This window comes from Liolophura sinensis, chromosome 8, assembly GCF_032854445.1.
Source record: "Liolophura sinensis isolate JHLJ2023 chromosome 8, CUHK_Ljap_v2, whole genome shotgun sequence".
Taxonomy (NCBI): domain Eukaryota; kingdom Metazoa; phylum Mollusca; class Polyplacophora; order Chitonida; family Chitonidae; genus Liolophura; species Liolophura sinensis.
Window position 1 is genome coordinate 49120947 of NC_088302.1, and position 18248 is coordinate 49139194.

At 38.7% G+C, this 18248-nt stretch overlaps 1 protein-coding gene across 1 annotated transcript in view; it reads right to left on the reverse strand.

The window, feature by feature from the left end:
• Positions 1-17891, reverse strand: part of LOC135473630 (chromodomain-helicase-DNA-binding protein 1-like) — a 30809-nt gene extending 12918 nt beyond the window's left edge. The window contains 26 exon segments of the mRNA XM_064753491.1: positions 135-213; positions 456-542; positions 1082-1181; positions 1791-1939; positions 2204-2353; positions 2864-2935; positions 3112-3264; positions 3880-4033; positions 4221-4273; positions 4511-4646; positions 5040-5230; positions 5608-5697; positions 6098-6314; positions 7429-7556; positions 8225-8412; positions 8855-8955; positions 9614-9839; positions 10868-11001; positions 12855-12902; positions 13893-14045; positions 14568-14666; positions 15049-15104; positions 15583-15669; positions 15951-15996; positions 16824-17132; positions 17772-17891. Of these exon segments, the coding sequence (XP_064609561.1) occupies positions 135-213; positions 456-542; positions 1082-1181; positions 1791-1939; positions 2204-2353; positions 2864-2935; positions 3112-3264; positions 3880-4033; positions 4221-4273; positions 4511-4646; positions 5040-5230; positions 5608-5697; positions 6098-6314; positions 7429-7556; positions 8225-8412; positions 8855-8955; positions 9614-9839; positions 10868-11001; positions 12855-12902; positions 13893-14045; positions 14568-14666; positions 15049-15104; positions 15583-15669; positions 15951-15996; positions 16824-17132; positions 17772-17869 (3304 nt within the window). The 5' untranslated portion in view covers positions 17870-17891.
• Positions 17892-18248: the final 357 nt, after the last annotated feature.

The following is an 18248-nucleotide window of genomic DNA, read 5'->3' on the forward strand; positions in this document are numbered from 1 at the left end:
GACAGATAACACACCTGTATCTTCCCTACAGACAGATAACCCACAAGTATCTCCAATACTGACAGGTAAACCACCTGTATCTCCCATACTGACAGATAACACACCTGTATCTTCCATACTGACAGAAAACAAACCTGTATCTTCCACATTGTCATTTTCCTCGACTTCTTCCTCCTCCTCTTCCTCTTCTTCCATATTATCAAAGCTCACCACCTGGATGCATGGAAGACAGGTAACAGGATGTATGCTTCATCAACACAATGCCGCTCAGGACAAAATTTAATGGACCCAAAGTGTGAATAGTGACACAGTATAAGATTTTTATCTAGTAAACTGAAACCTTGCAGAACGGAGTGTTCCAAATTGATGATAATCCAATATTTAAAGTCTTGGTTTTAACTGAACCAAACCAGATCGTGTCAGTGGATACTGAGTATAGTGATGTATTTTTTCACCTTAAACTGTGATAGTAGCTCATCTCCCACCATAGATGGTTCTGTATCCCTGGTCTCAGCCCTTGTCAATATTTCATCAATATCCACCTACAGAGGCAAACAGAATTCAATTTATGGACACATCCTAAACCACAGTTAAAATGGAACACACGCATTCAAAAGTACCTTCATAAAACCATATTTCCATCACATCTGAGCAAAAATTAGGATACAAAAATTAATTAGGTACACACAGTTTGATTAACTCCGATTTCATATTTTTCAGACTCAAAATTCACATTTTTCACACTACTTTGAATTAATATTCTACACTTATATCTACAAGCTTTAAGCAATGTGAAATGATCTGGCATTAAGTAATTTTGAAGATGATGGAATATCTCTAAAAGAAAGTCAGCATACTATGTAGTGTGCCATTTATCCAACAGTATAAGAGCAAGTCAAGAAAACTGTCTACGAATCAGTCCACAGCACTTGTCCCAAGCTGGTAATCTATTTCAAAGATTTGCCAGTAAAACCGCAAAAAAAAAAAGATTTTCCAGGCTTTTCATGGCCCGGAAAACTTACTGTCCAGGCCCCATACGAACCCTGTTTACAATGCCAAACAACAAACAAGCGATGTGTACCTGGGGTTCTTCCTCCTCAGCATCAGTTTCCTTGAAGAGATCTTCAGCTCCAAACTTGAGAATGGCAGCCAGCTCTTCTTTGTTGAACGGTGTGCTATTGCTGTAGACAGAGGAAACATTCAATATCACCACATTATGAAACAGCAATGCCTCGTACATATGCTTCTGGTCTGTTAATGTATATCTGATCTGAGGGCACTTATTACGAACAACTGCACATACTCACAAGTAGGAAAACATTTTACCTAAGAAACAGTCATGCTCACATGCCATGAGATGACTTTTGTAAAGCTGCACAAAATTCATAAACTATTTTGACTAGTCTTCATGGTATTAAAAACTTGGATAGGGGTAATGCATATCACCAATGGAAATACACAATAACTTTACTGGTTTGTTGTTTAGCACCATACAGCTGCACTCCACAAATTATAGGTGGAGGAAACCTGGCTGCCCAGAATAAACCACCAAACATTGGCAAGTTACCAAGACAAATTTTCTCAGGAGAGGTAAAGACATTGCGGCCATACAGATGCAAGACAAAAAGTCTTTTTGAGAGCAGGGAATCTCTAAATTCTTTGTCGAAGAGCCTTGAGGTTGGGAGGTAAGCACCTTAGCACTGTGACAAGTTCCTATCATTTTATTATAATTTAAACCTTCACGGAATGTGAAGATAAAACAAACCTCCCTGACGAATGTAGTCACTCACCTGCCTGGGACATTTCCTCTGTTAAGGACCGTTCTACCCGTGGTGTCCATCCTCTGTATGACCAGGTGATCTAACACCATCTTCCTCTTGGCTCTCTCCACAATGTCCTCCTCCACACTGCTCTTTGTTACCAGGCGGTACACGCTCACCTAAATCAACAGTTCAAATACTGATCAGCAATTTTCCAATCTTACGTGAAATTCTTCACCGCATACTAATGTCATAAATTTATTTGGTGGTAAAATCAGCAAGGCCAAATTGCACAACACCTATTCTCAAAGTGTCAACTTTGAGCAAAATTTAACTGATTTTTGTTAGGCCATAGGGTTTAGTTCATTCATATCCAGGTAACTGATTTTCTTTGCATGGCCTTAAATTCCAGAAGTGACAGTAGATCCCATGTATGTATTCACCTGGTTCTTCTGCCCAATCCTGTGAGCTCTAGCCTGGGCCTGAAGATCATTCTGGGGATTCCAGTCACTGTCAAAGATGATCACAGTATCTGCTGTGGCCAGGTTCACACCCAGACCACCAGCACGTGTGGACAGCAGGAAACAAAAATCCTGAACACAAATATAGAACACTCGGCAATCAAAACAAAGATCTTCAAATCTCAACGTATTTACTAAATTTATACATTTCTGCTTGTCAGGGTGTGGAAGTAGTTACCGTTAAGTGTATGTACGTTGCAGGGGGGAAAGCAGTGCTTTTTGGACATGCCTATACAAGCACACAAAAGAAGTAGTATTGTAACAGTACAAAAAAACCAAACTGATCTTTCAAAATAATGAATGATAACACTTTAATAAAACTGTGATAGGTGAAGTTGGGAGTCTAAAATATGAGCTTACTGGTATAATTCAAGATACCAGGCCACCAACCCTTCTATTAAAATACAACAAAAAGAGCTTCATAACTCTGAAAGCTCAATCTTCTTAGTCAACAGCACTCATTTAAATCTTTATTTGCCAATCAGATCAAACACATCAAGGCTACTTCTGGCGGTATGACAATTTGGATTATTTCTTTCTTTTCCTTTCTCTCTCTTTCATCTCATGTGAGCTAGCACTCACCTGGGAGCCTTCAGCATTGAAATGGTCTAGAGCTTGTTTTCTCAACTCTCCACGGATAGACCCATCGAGTCTCTGTGAAAAAACAAAAACAAGGTCTGTATTACATTAAGTTAATTTTCTAATCTTCGATTTTTACGAAGTTTTTAAGGTAAATGTTGGCATCAAACTATCATTTAAAAATTATAATTTTATTTAATATACACAGCCAAGAAGAAGACTGTTTGCCTATGCCAACAGCAGCATGTTACCTGGAATGGGAAATGCCTCAGCTGTAGGTAGTCGGCCAAAATGTCCAGCATGCGGACCATCTGTGAGAAAATCAGCACTCTGTGGCCAGTCTCCTTCAGGCGACATAACAGCTTGTCCAGTAATATCAGCTTACCACTGCCTCGGATTAACGTCTAAGAAACATACCATAAAACATGGTTACAGATACACTTGGTCATTGGTTATGGTGAGAAACATACAACAAAACATGGTGATTGGTTATGGTGAAAAACATACAACAAAACATAGTTACAGATACACTTGTTCGATAATTATGGTGAGAAACACACAACAAAACATGGTTACAGATACACTTGTTCGATGGTTATGGTGAGAAACATACAACAAAACATGGTTACAGATACACTTGGTCATTGCTTATGGTGAGAAACATACAACAAAACATTGTTACAGATACACTTGGTCATTGGATATGGTGAGAAGCATAAAACAAAACATGGTTACAAATACACTTGGTCAATGGTTATAATAAGAACCAAACAACAAACTTAACAAGAATTACACATAATACAGACCATATTTACAAGTATTTGCTCCATGTTTAATGCTGTATCCAAGCCAGGTTTACTAGTGATCAAAACCAGAGCACCCAAAGAAAACCAGCTCCATTCACCAGCTACTTAACAAATCACATTTTAAGCTGTAGCCGAAGTAGTGAGACATTCTCACCGTTCAGTGGCCCAGATGTATAATGTTGTTTCCTTTTCTGTGTTCTAATAGTTTGTTACCTGTAGCAAATCCCCATTAACAGCACCATCAGGGGGCCGCACTAAGCTGGCGTGGTTACAGCATTTCTTCAGCTCCATCACTATGTTGATAAAGCCACTTATGCTGCCCTTCACTCCTTTACTTAAAGCCTTGTAATTTTTCGTCAAGATCCACCTGAAAACAGAAGCACAATCACAATAAAATAAAAAAGTCAGGATTTTAAATTCAGCTTCATGAACCATACAGACCATGTTTTGACAATTTAATAGCCACAATCACTCCTCTGTACCATAATCATACAGGAATAAATAAAAAGACATTGAGGTTTAGGGTTATGACTATGTCAGAGAAGGAGACTTACTTGTAGTAGTTTTTTTGGATGTTTGACATCTCTACCCTAAGAATCTGTTCCACCTGAAAGAGTAAATATCAACAGTGGTAACCATATATCCTGTATGTGTACATACAAATGTCCCTGTAGGCACACCTACACAATAACCTCAGGGGCCACTTGTCCTGAAACTTGTTGAAATTTAAACAACACTGGATAGGCACATGCAATCTCAAAAGCTATGAACTTGTAGATTACAGGCAAGATGCCATATAAAACAAGGAATGTTGTCAGTCAATGATCTACATGTAAACACTAACCTTCGCAGGTAGTGACTTTTCCACGTCTTTCTTGACTCGTCTGAGAAGAAACGGCTCCAGCTCTTTATGAAGGGCTGAAAATCCTGTCTTATCAGCAGCTGAGTGTTTTTCTTCAAACTCTGACCAGGAGTCGAACCTGTAGTCAACAAACAAGTAAAAGTCAGTATTGATTGATTGGTGTGTTGACTTATTGCTTTTGGTTAGGCCATAAGTCAGAACACTATTATGGGTAAATTCTTACAGGTTATGAAGCTTAACTATCTTACATATTGGATTAACATCTAGACAGGCAAAAGCAAAATATATGTGCATAATGAATGTTCTACTGCTTAAAAAAATTTCACTTCGTCTTTAAAATCTGAACAATAAAGACCTGTATGTGGTGATCTTTAAGGATATATGAAAAGAAACTTTGTTTGCTGGTACTGTTACATGTTATTACACATGATAATATGAACATTAAGTAATAAACCCAAAGCATTTCATGTATCATTTAAAGAAGTTGATAACAAAAATTACACATATTTACTTTTGTGGCATGATGAAGTGGAGGAGTGACCAGAGTTCCTTCAGAGAGTTTTGCAGTGGCGTGCCGGTAATGAGCAGCCGATGGTTGGTGTCAAAGTCCTTCAGACTCTTGTACAATAGCGAGTCATCATTCTTCAGGCGATGAGCTTCATCTACCGCTAATACCGCCCACTGGACACCACCCAAGAAAGACTAGTAAACAGAAAAATACACTTAAAACATTTTTTCTCGGTTCAAACCCGTATATTTATAATCAAGATGGAAAGTCTAACAAGCTGGATCATATCAGGCATCGTCCTCTGACAAGAATTTTTCCCACAATTTATGTCATATGAAACTCTTACACTTACAGGAGATCTTTACTACATGCCACCTGATGAAGTTTCAAATCAATTCTTTTTAATTCTTAATAGCCAAACAGATCTTATTCTAAGTCCAAAAAGCTATGACAGTGAAAATGGTCTGGCCACAACCAAAACACCTTTCCTGTAAGACAGATGAGCTGAATGCTTAAACTGCAGGCCTGATATTCTCAAAGATTGTTACCTGCTACAGAGCATTATTCATACCTTGTCCTTGAGAAGAATTTCATAGGTTGTGACTATCACATTGAACTTTAACCTCTTGTTACCAGGGTGACACCATTCATAATCTCGTATCTGCACGAAAAAAAAGAAAAGAATGATATATCAATATCATGCCAGACGTGTTGATGAAGGTAAACGGAGCAGTGGTGGGGTAATGGAGCACTGGTGCAGATTCACAGACATAACACCCCGCCCAGTCACATTATATTGAAAACAGGCTTACCAGTCTTCTTTCCTTGCTCTCACCTCAATGCTGAGCACCAAATGCGGAAGTAGCACTTTTATTCTTTGGTATGACCTGACCCGGGTTTGATCCCAGATCTCCTGTGACGTAGCATTCTAGATATTCATTACTGCATGAGCGGGTCATAAGAACAAACAAAAGATTACACTGATTGACCAATGAACTTGTATGGTTTACACAGAATATGGATGATCATTCAGACTGTAACAGAACACAGCAGGAACCTACCATATTTCTACTGGTGATGTCCCCTAAGTAAATGATGATGTTCATCTCTGGTGCCCACATCTCAAACTCCCTCTGCCAGGCCACCACTGTGGACAGCGGCACAACGATGATAGAGGGACCGTACAACTGATGACTGTTGAACAAGTAGGAGAGGAAGGCTATGGTCTGGATTGTCTTCCCAAGTCCCATCTCATCTGCCAGTATCACACTGTTGCCTCTTAACAAGCAAAACACGAGGACAAAACAAATGTAAGCATTGTTTGTTTGTTTATTCACCAATATAATATACAAAACATAAGATTCATATAAACATACAGAAACATACTGGCAGGAATAAAGCTCCATAGAGCTTGCTCTATCCCATTAATATACAATTTGTATATAATACAGGCATGTGAACTATTGTGATTATAAACATCGTGATTATCTGTTCTTGTGAAAAAAAAAAATAAATAAATAATATATACAGATGCTTATAGTAACGACTATCAAGCATATTATTGTGCGTTAGACTAAATGGTTGAATAAGTGCTGCAGCATATACGATTTCAGTTTAGATTTGAATAAGGAAATTGACTCAATATTGCGCAAGTATTGGTTGTTCCAGGGAGTTTGTTCCATTCCCGAGGGCCAGCTACTTTAAGTGAACGATAAAACATATTACTTTTAAAGGGGGCTCGATACAGATCTAATGGCCGACGTGTTGTGCCATAGTGACATATGTCAATGTTTTTAATAATGTAATTATTAAAGCTAGGTGGTTACACTTTGGGGTGATAAAAAAAATTATGCAATATCATATTAGTAGAAAAAATGTTCAATTCAGATAAGGGCAAAATTTCAAGAGTACAAAAAAGTGGCTTTGTGTGTTCTAGGGACCTAGACATAATCACAATTCGAACAGCGCATTTTTGCAATATTTGCAGAGGTTGCAAGTGAGACTCTTACGTGGTTGCCCACAAAATATTCCCGTATGAAAAATAAGGGTAGATCAAAGAATAATGAAGGATAAAAAGTGTTTTTTTCATTCCCCGAGTCCCTTATGTTGTTTAATATACCTAGATTCCTCGAGACAATACAATCTATGTGTGACGTCCAATTTAGCTTTTCGTTAAACATAAAACCAAGAAATTTGAACTCCCTGACTTGTTTAACCACTGTCCCAGAAACAGTCAAGGGAACAGTAATTTGTGGTCTATTTCACCCATCTCCGATACGGACACCCTACCAACTGAGCCATCAGAGCTGGTTCCAGCACATTTTCACACTCAACACCTAAGTTAAAGTCGCATCATGCTTTCTGTGTACTCACTAGTGGAAGTATTACTTACTTAGACCAGGACTGGACTTGCCAGTTGAGACCATCCAGCTGATAATCCCGCAGTTCCAGCTTCTCTGCACCTCCCAAATAAGATGGCTGGTACTTCAGAGGCTGGAATTTGGGACGGACCTTTAATACCTGTTAAAAGGATATCATCACAATCAGATTTTAGCCATGGAGATCCACAATAAAACCATAAAAGGAGATGACAAAATGTTGTTTTCACTTCCATAACAGATATGTGTATTATCTGCTTTTGACACCAATGAACAGCAACTAAAATACCTCCCTAATGCATGGTGCTTTGTATGGAAATTTCTCAGTGTACAAAACATAACACTGAGAAGATAAAAATGTGGCAAATCTGACTGACAAACATTAAAGGATACATGAAAAGGAACTATAAAAGAATGATTACGTTTCTATGCCAACTGAAGAAAACCATTTCTGCAGAACATTGGTTTAAAAAATTTTAATTTTGGGGGTATTTTAAACCTGTTAATTACCCCTCTATATTATTCATATTTTCTGTCAACGGTAGGATTTTTTCAGACATTACCTCATCGTTGCTCTTGCTCTGAACTCGGCGGACACCCCCCGAAGTGCCCCGAGCCTGGTGAATCATGTTACTACCTTGCGGGCAAGGTAATATGTACACAGATGCTGCATGGCTTCTTCGAATGAGCTTAGCGCCATGACACACACGCCTTAGTAAACCACTTCCCAAACCATTTTTTTCCCTTCAATGAACTGCTACTTGCCTGTTAAAGGGTTAAGTCACGATCAACAAGCTGGGATTACCTTACCTTGCAAAGTTTGGTTGGAATTCTCTGTGACTTGTTTCTAGCATGATACTCGTCAATGTGTTTTTGGAATTTTCGGGAGATGAGTTCGCCATCTTCCCAGGTGCAGTCAGAGTAAGGCAAGCCCTGCCACTTCACCAGGTAGTCAGGGAACCCATTGTTCTCATTAGCTGCCTTAGTGGTAGAGTGAGCTGAAATGAGTTTAAAGACTCATGCTGTGCAAAACCTTTGTCATCAGAAAAGTGAAGACTGTAAAGAAATTACACTAAAACACTTTGAAAACACCTGATATACAACCAGCGGGACTGAAACCCCGCCAAGCACACAAGAGTATGGTTGGAACATGTAATTTATAAATACCTAAAGGGCCACTGAAACATCAGCAGAAGTCATCTGGCCATTTAGCCAGAAAAATACCCATCTAATGCATAAAGGCAAAAGCGATTTTACAGTATGCAAATTAAGTCTTGCAAATTAAATGACATGACTCCTAAGAAGTGTTAGAATCTCTTTTGAAAAACTGAAGCAGAGCCTATAAAATTTACCATAAATAAACCACTATATCACTATAAAAATACACGTGGTTTTCCTTGGACGAAAACTGTTTATATGCTGCACAATTCTGTTACTTACCAATAATACGTGCCGCTTTGACGTAATTCAAATACAGATCTGTCATCATTTCTTGCTGACAATCAAAGTATTCCACATCTTCAGGAGTTGAGGCTGCCTTCCTGTTCACAATCAAGAATTTACCATTGATAGCTCGCAAGTCTGGCATCACAAAGCTGTCTGTCACTTAAGTCAAACTTAGTCCTGAATTATGGTATTATTCTTGAAAGCAGCTTTGAATAAAAACGATAATTTGCATTTTTATCCTGAAGGTCTAAGCCATCGGTACATATTAAAATACAAATCCATAAGGTGAGTCACAATTTTAAAGCAGTTAACTGTTTAATAGTTAAGGCCAAGTCTGACTTAAGTCTCAGACAGATTTGTGAAATTGTGATTCTGGAATCAGACACTTTCAAATTTGATCTTTATACAAATTTGATCTTTATACGATTGTCCGAGTTAATCAAGCAGAAAATCCATCCTCACCTATATTCTTACACGATTCTTCAAGTGAACAAATGAATCAACAGAAGATCACAATTCTAATTTCTTCTCTAATGATCGAATTTTAAATTAAGAATGGTGTCCTTACATTTAAATGTACTTGTTACATACCGACAGTTCTGCACTGAAAAGCTTTCAAACATTTTTTGTAAAGTGAATGTTATTCTGTGGCTTAATTCAAATGATCAACCAATATAAGCTTCCCTGGTAACCCACATTGGGAATGGCATCAAATTTTTTACTGGCAAGTTTCTCAGAAATGACAGGATTTACCATTCCTGGATCTCGGCCTCCCTTTTCTTAAAGTTTTCTACTTTCTTCCTGCCATTAACCTTCTGTGCCTCTAGACTGTCTGCCGACTCCCAGGTGTTGTGTATATGGGACCAGTTTTTCCACTTGATCAGGTACTGCTCATCCCCTTCCTCTTTGGCAGGGTCAAACCCTTCATTAGGGTCCCCCGACAATTCCACGTTATACAAAGTCGTCTTGTGGCCAATAGCTAAAGCAAAAACACACACAGCATGCTTTATTATCTTCAAGTTCAATGCAGCTTTTCACATTATTTTAGCCTTAATGATAACGTAAAAGTGGTGAAGTTGAAAGACAAGACAGTCTCAAGTCTTTCTGATTAAGAGTCCAGGCCCCAGGATCAAGAATCTGTCTTAGACAAAAGCCAGACTTCAAAACTTAACTTCAAAACTGTTTACCGCCATAAAAATGATACTTATCTAACTTTTATTTTAACACTTAATAAAATTAGCACAAAAGTTCAAATATAAGCTCAGGAATTATACCACAAGCAAAGACAAAGTCTGACTTAAGCGTCAGACCGCTTCCTGATACTGAGCCTCTATTTATCTTATGTCAAAAATTCAAACACAGCTAAATTAAAATATCTTGCTCCTGGAAATTTAAAATTTGTACAATGATTCATTACAGAAGAACAATATACAAGCCAGAATTTCAGTTCTATTCTTAGTTTGCCTTCTTAAGCACTTGCAAGTCCTAAGTTGCTTTATAAACACAAGTCTTGATCCACTCAGTCATCATACACAAGACCACAGTTTATGTTTCACTCTGGCAATGCTGTGACAAACGGCAGAGGTTTTCAATAAAAAGGTCAAGCAGACACATAAGTAAAGTAAGTATCCTCTAGTGCATTTGAATGACAATAGAATGATGAAGGAAAGTTAATGCTTAACAAGTTTTTGCGTTGGGATCAAAACACATCCAAGGGAGATAACTCACTTGCGATTTTACTCAGAAGTTAATGTAATGCATATTAAAATAGAGAAACAGCTACAGAAAGGTTTTAAATTATTCTTTCACTGAAAGCCACTTGCAAATGCAATGTATTGACTTTGCTACTACTTTTGTGAATTCACATTCTACTTTCGGTTTTCAAAAATTCTTCCCAACCATGTATATGTAAGTTCAGGACTGTATTGCCTTCACCAGATTCACCAGTTATTGCCTTCACCAGATTCACCAGTTATTTGCCTTCACCAGATTCAGGTAGAGGCCTACCTGTTTTTCTTCCAATGCGTATGTCTATGCAGCGCTCTATGGTCTCTCTGTATTCTGCCTCCTCGTCCTGGGCTGTGGTTGACTGTTCTATGATATCATCCGAGTCAGTCATATCATCACTATCCTCTTTGTAACTACAAACACAACACAGACGTATTACTGGAACATCCTTTGTAACTAACCTCAATGCATAGATTTTACTGGACAAGCCTTTGTATGTTGTCAGTTTCCTTTTTCTTTCTTGTCTTCATCTGAACATTTTTGAAGACAATGCTCTGACAGTGACACTAATTGTCTCACATATCAGCCAAGATGTATGCGTCCATCTTAATACCTATTTCTTTTATCAGTCGTAACTCATTTAATGCCTATTATTAACTAAACAATCTATACCAACAAAGACTGAAAAGTTACAACCATGTCAGATCATGCCATGACTTGTAAAGAAAGACCTTTAACTCTCCAACCTTGTCAACAGCTTCTGCAACCAATATTTGAAATATTCTGTGAGAACTAAGGTGTGTAGACAAATAATTTGCACAGTTTTATTTAGATTACATCTTGAATGACACAAACAAATCATTTTTAGTGTTTTCATTAGAATGCTTCAAAACATGTTTTAGTGGTTGAAAAGGTTGAAGATTTACAGTACATGCAACTTTACCACTTATACACAAATAGTAAACTGGTAAAAAGAAAGCTTGAGTGGAGTTTTCATGATAAGGAAAACTACCGTCTAAGACTAGTGGGTTTACAACAGTATTTAGACAGTAAACTTTCAGAAACTTTACTTGGCACACATGTCTTCAAGTGAATGCAATGTCAAGAGAATCTTACAAATTTTAAAGCATCCTTCATTGCGACATGCTGCTAAATAATGCACTGCAAGTGCTAAATCACGAGTGCCCATGCTCCTGTAGCTCAGTGCAAATTCATTTGTGAGAACCAGTCTATGTCTACAAAGCCAGCCAAATGCATGTAACATATTACCTACCATCAACACGCAGTCTTACAGGCAGAGAAAACAACCATTTTGTCTGCGTATGTTTGCTTTGTGATGATTAGAAATAGAATAGCTCATCAGATTACTGAAGTAAAAACTGCATGCTTTGAAGCTAGACAGCTGTTATATCGGGGGGAATACAACACCAACACTGATCGGACATCAGTGGAGATAAGAGTGAGTGAGTCAGTGCTTGAGGTTTAATGTCGCACTCAACAATTTTTCAGTCATGTAACAAAGGAATCCTTAGAGTGCACGCAGTGTGCCTCCTTGCTGCACAACGGATTTCCAATGCTCTTTTATCTAGTGCTGCTTCGCTGAGGCGACTTACCGAAGGCAAGGCTTGAGCCATTTTCTCATACAGGTCAACCAGTCATTGCACTATCCTCTTCATGCTGAACGCCAAGCGAAAAAGTTACAACATCCTCTTTTAAGGTCTTAGGTGTGACTCCCAAAAGCAGACACTCTACCAACTGTGCTATCGGGGCAGGTCAGTGGTGATATGAGATGCAGAGTTAAAGTATCTAGCTATGTAACACTTGAGTGCATGGGAAATTTACAGTGCCTAGAACCTAACCTAGCCTTGCGTATCTCCCACTGCTGCCAATTAGAAACAGTTCGGTATCACTTTAACAGGCTCTTAGGTACAACTCCTTAAACAGACCCATAATTCCATGTACACTTTCAAAGCTAAGACTGCTGCCTGTGTTTACGTGGTATAAACTAAATGTATCTACCAAACACCCATACGTGCTTTGCGACTACCAAGAGAGTTGCCATCAAGTTTTGAGTGGATCTGTTGGTGCATGCAGAACTCTGCAATACTTAAGTCTTGGTTTTGTTTTAAGCTTGTACGAAGCGACCAGAAACAACTAACAAACAGAATGACCAACACAAATTCACAGACCCATCAAGACACACAAAATGCCAGCTTCAAGCATGCTTGCAGAAAGCCACACAAACGTGGAAAATCTTTATGGTTACCTAACATTACGATTTGCAAGTTTCCTTCGAGAGGCTCTAGACTTTTTCCTACAGGAAAGAAGATGGCTAACTGAGATTAATGGCCCACATAATTTTCACTGATTTATCAGGTAAGCTTATTGCTGAGAATGTTGCTGAAATGTTCTCTTGGTTAGTCAACTTTTTTTCTTTTCTTCCACACCATGTCTTGAACACAAAATACTATACAACAGATGTTGCAGTTATAGCAAATTTGGGCTTGTTAATTAAAATTTAATTTTGGCTTACGGCTATTCTGTTCCAGTAGAAGAGAATCAGAATGATTATGAGGTGTAAGCAGCAAACAAGATAACGAAACAAAAGCCATGAATCAGACAAGTTAGTTTTAAACTGAATCAAATGTGCCCAAAACAAAATACTTTTTTCCCCTTCCACAAAGTAGAGGGTAAAAAAAAACAAAACAGTGAATCATTCCAAGTGAAATGTGGTCATTAGAGAATGGCTGCTGTACTAATATAATGCTAACAGAGCGTACATGTAGCTCAGGCTATTTAATGATGTGTGAAAACAAGTCATGAGGGCACAGTTGTTTCAATACCTAAGGGTCACTGCAGGTCATGAAAAAGTAGTCTTATCAATAAAACGAAAAAGTTAAATTTTGGGTATTATGCAGATAAAATCACTTATAGTATAACATATAACAGATGATCTGCTTTTTGTTACACTGTCCATCCGTATATTCCAACAATCTACCTAGGAATGTGCTAAATGTGCCACCTATTCAAATTACCGTAGTCATACGTCAAACTCATTAGTCAATTCCACAAAATATTACATCGAACATGTATTTTAACATCTGACTTTACTCCGACCAAATAAAATTTCACCATCTGCGGTCTGTTTTTGGTGACTACTTCACACACCACTAGATTTTAATGTATGTGGCCAGCTCTGATGAGACATGGTGAACTCACAGAACAGTACATCTATTTGTATCTTTCCATTGCGGATATTTCTAAGTTAATATGAAACAGCCACGTACAGCTGACAATACCGTACCTGACTTTAGAAGCCCCCCTCGCTGAGTGCCTCTGTACCTCGCCGTGATCATCAGACCCAGACTCATCCGACGACCTGGCACCACGACGCCGACCTCCCCTCTTGGCTTTTCCATTGTCCCTGCGTTTTGTTCTTGTTACCCTCCTGATAGGCCTGTCCAAAGAATTTCACCGTAAGACCATTTAATACTAAAAACTGTTAAGCACAATTAAAAAAGGAAACTACATCCGTTGGAATCATGGAGAAAAAATTAAATGATTTAGTGGTAACAGAAATGCACAGCCAGGTATGTTTTAATTTTTGAAGAAATTCAGTGTTTTCCCTTTCCATCTTTAATCACAAAACCTGGTACCAGAAAATAGATACAGGGGTGAGCCTGGCAAGGTAGCTAAGTTTTAATGATAGGACCATACGATCATGATATAATGTCACCTAATGAGATTCAAACTTACAACATAGCTAACAAATGATGTGCATGTAATCTGATTTGCCCCTCATGACCTACAAAATTCCTTTGAAATTGGCTGACTTGTATACACAGTTTTAAAGTGGTAATCCTTTGAAGTGTAGACCTGTATACAATGCTCACTACCTTAGCCACTCAGACAGTGAAGAAATATTTGGAGGTATGTTTGAGGAGATAGTGACAAAATGAACACTTGATGCATTACATACTTGGCAGATGAACGCTTTGCGGGCATGTAGTCCTCATTGTCACTGTCACTATCATCAGAGTTGTCTTTATCTCCATCACTCTCCCGCCATTCATCAGACCTGAAACAACCCACCTTGTTACGCAATGGTACGCTACAGGGGAGACAACTCTGTCAATGCATAGCAGAAGGAGTTATCTCCCCTTTTAATAGACTAGAATTCTGAGCAGGCAGATTTGCTGACTGCTGGCCCATACCAATGTTAATAATACTGCCCACTTTGATAAAAAAATCAGATTAGGCATTGACTAAAAAATAGACATCCTTGAGTTAAAGATATGTGGTAAAAAATTAATGAGCGGGCCTTGTAGACAGTGTATTTAAGAACTGTTCACATGTCAGTCAACCACAACCTGTGTCCCAAGATTCACCAAAAGGGAAAAAAAAAAAGCGTAACCTACTGCAGGTTTAAATCATCAGTTTACAGGTCACATGATACTTACATGGACCGCCGGCCTCGCCTCTTTCCTCTTCTCCCATCTTCCTCGCTATCCGAGCCCTGAATAAAAGAGTTACAATGAAGTTTAAAAGCCACAATTTTATCACAGCATGAAGAACTGCTGTTTTTCTGATGTGAAAAACAATCGTTAAAAGACTGATACTGGTTGTTCTGGCGATTTATATTGAAACGATGTCTTTCCTAGAGCATAAGGGTTTCCATACAATATGTAGCATGCTGTCTCACTGAAGAGAAACACCCAATCATCCAATACTGAGAAGATAATCAGTTTGTGTGCTTTCACTTGAACTCTTGGGTTCCAAAAAAGCAGGTCAAGTACGATCGTCAAAGTAATTTTATTAACTTTCACAGGAGTGCAACCACAGTTTCTTACAGTGAGAAAACAGAAGATTGACCAATCTTCTTCTCAAAATACCCTTCCTTTATTTTCTGATGAGTGATAAGAAATTCTTAGGTAGAGACAATCCTCACAGCCACATGCAGAGGTCCACATAAATGTGTTTAACTGTTCACTTACATGGCCAGCATTGTAGCGTGTTGGTTCTTTCCTGGATCGTCCAGACCGTCTCAATCCATACAAATCTGGCATATCTTCCCAGGCCTGCTGAGAACAGAAGATGCAAAATAGGACAATTGTCTCAGCAAAACAAATGTATGCAGAGGATAATTTGGATATAATTTCAAAATGGGAGAAACATACTCGTGGTTGTACTAATAAAAACAAAATGTCCTTCATAATAAATGGATTGCAGCTTCAAACTTGCTGTTGTTAATAGATGTCACCACTTGTTCAATTACCAATGAATTTGGTTGACAGCAGCAGATTGAGTTTTACACGTTTACAAACACCACAAGACTTCAAATGTGAATTTACTCTGCGTTTACCTGAGCCATCAGTCTACAAGAAACTGTTGCTGTTTTCTTATTATAACTACACATATAAAAATTTGCTTCAACGTTCAGCTAAATTAACATTTTGTGAAAAATAGAGGACTGAACAAAAAAAACACAGCTTTTCACAAATTCTTTACTCTCCATTTGTTTTGTTAATAGAAGAATTAAAGCTTCAGCTGCTAGGATACCTCCTTCATCCAGAGGAACTTTAGACTTGATTTAAAATTCAAGATGGCTGTTTTAACTTGCAACATGAGTTTTAACTTGCAACATGTATAACTAAGAACTGCTGATCCTTCTGCACAATATCAATGGTGTGATCTGATATACTGAACATATTCATACTGTAAGAATGCGTTCTGTTGTAAATGTACATGATCACAATGTTTTGGAAATATGTGTCCTAAATGCAACTGAAGTATACGACCTGACTCAAGCTGAGGTACGTTGTAGGTAGGCGTTGTGATTAAATATGCATCCTGGCCTATACTGATGTACATGTCAACTCATAATATGCATAAAGGTGTTCTCACTCCAAGTTCGTGTTCTAACTGTTACCGCAGTACGCCTCCTAAGTCAAACTGAAGTACAGGTTGGTGTTCTGACTGTCATTTATTTATTTGAAAGGTATGTTATGCCATACTCAAGAATATTTCACTTATACAACGGCTGCCAGCTAGGTGGGAGGAAATTGGGCAAAGACCAGGGAAACCCACAACCATTTGCAGGGTTCTGACACACTTTCCCACATAGGAAGCCAGCATAAGCTGGACTTGAACTCACATCGACCACATTGGTGGGAGGCTCCTGGGCCATTTCCTGACTGTCATACCAGAGTACATACAAGTGTGTGTTGTCACTGACCTCTCTGTCCTTGGTTTTCCCCTGCGTGCAGCCTTGGCAGGGGAGTCTGACTGCTCCCTGGAGGAGCTGTTCTGATCCTCACCTCCCTCATCCTCATCATCTTCCTCGGAGGTGTCCTCTAGCCGGTCAGCGCGGGACTGTACCCCCAGGTTCGTGTCTCTCTCCTCATCCACGGCCTCCCCATTCTCCTCCTCAGACTGACCTCCTGACCCACCAGAGTCAGAGTCTGAGCCACTACTGGAGCCAGAGCTGCTACCTGACTTACTGGAACCTGAAGCAGAGTCAGACTCTGACTCTGAGCTGGAACCACTGCAGACAAAACAGGCACAAATGGCATAACCACGTCACTACCTGCCAGGGTTTCATTACAAGCCAAAAACTGAGCAAGTAGCGGTCTAGTTTGATGAATTTTCCTCTTTTACTTCAATTACTTCAGTCATGTTACTAGATACTTTTCCAGGGCAGCTGCATGCCGGTATTCAATCAGATAATGAAAGCCCTTCCCTGCTCTGTGTCATTAGCAAAACATGTGCCCAACACTTCTGACAACACCCCTATTGAGAAAGAGGTAATACCCAAGTCATATAATATTGGACCAAGGTAGCTTAACCATAAAACACCGACAATGTCCTGCCACTTTTGCCATGGGAGTGCTTTTCAAAATGTCAGACACCAACCTTCAGGCTTGGGGTTACAACACGGGAGCACTTTATACAACACAAGATTCCATCATGTATGCATCAGTTGTATATTCAGAGCTATGCCAGGTTACAGGCATATATAAGCCTATTTTCAGCCAGAAACAAGACATCACCTCCCACTTAGAACAGCTTAATTATACATCAATGGTTCTTAAGGGCTTTCTAAGGTCAGTTAAAATCAGAAAACATGAGTTATGGGGTGTAATATATTCCAAGTGTCTCAAGACGCAGACAGACGTAAACTCACCTGGAGTCTGCAGAGCCAGAATCAGAATTCTTGTTTGGGCTCACATCTTTTCCATTTCCATCTTCCTCGCTCTTCTGCTGTCCCGTACCCTTCTTCATATGTGCGTCCGTGCAAGTAACATAGTCCCAGATGTTGCCTAAAGTTGTATTTTCATTTACATCCACATCTGCTATTTCAGTTTTGAGTGTCCAGATGTCTGTAAAACAAAGAAACAAAACAATTAAAAATTATGATTACTTCATTGTTATTACAACAGTTCCAATATCAATGCTTAGGAGATTGCAATTCATGAGATAATGTACCCACGATTTTAACACACAACTAGGATACTAGTATTGGAGCATCTTTCATTTTTGTGAAGACTGCTATAAAATTTCATCACAAACATGATAGCCAATTATTCTTATTTCCAAGCCAGATGTCATCCTGTAAACTGTGACATACATTTTAGAACCATCTAACTACACACACATTTTT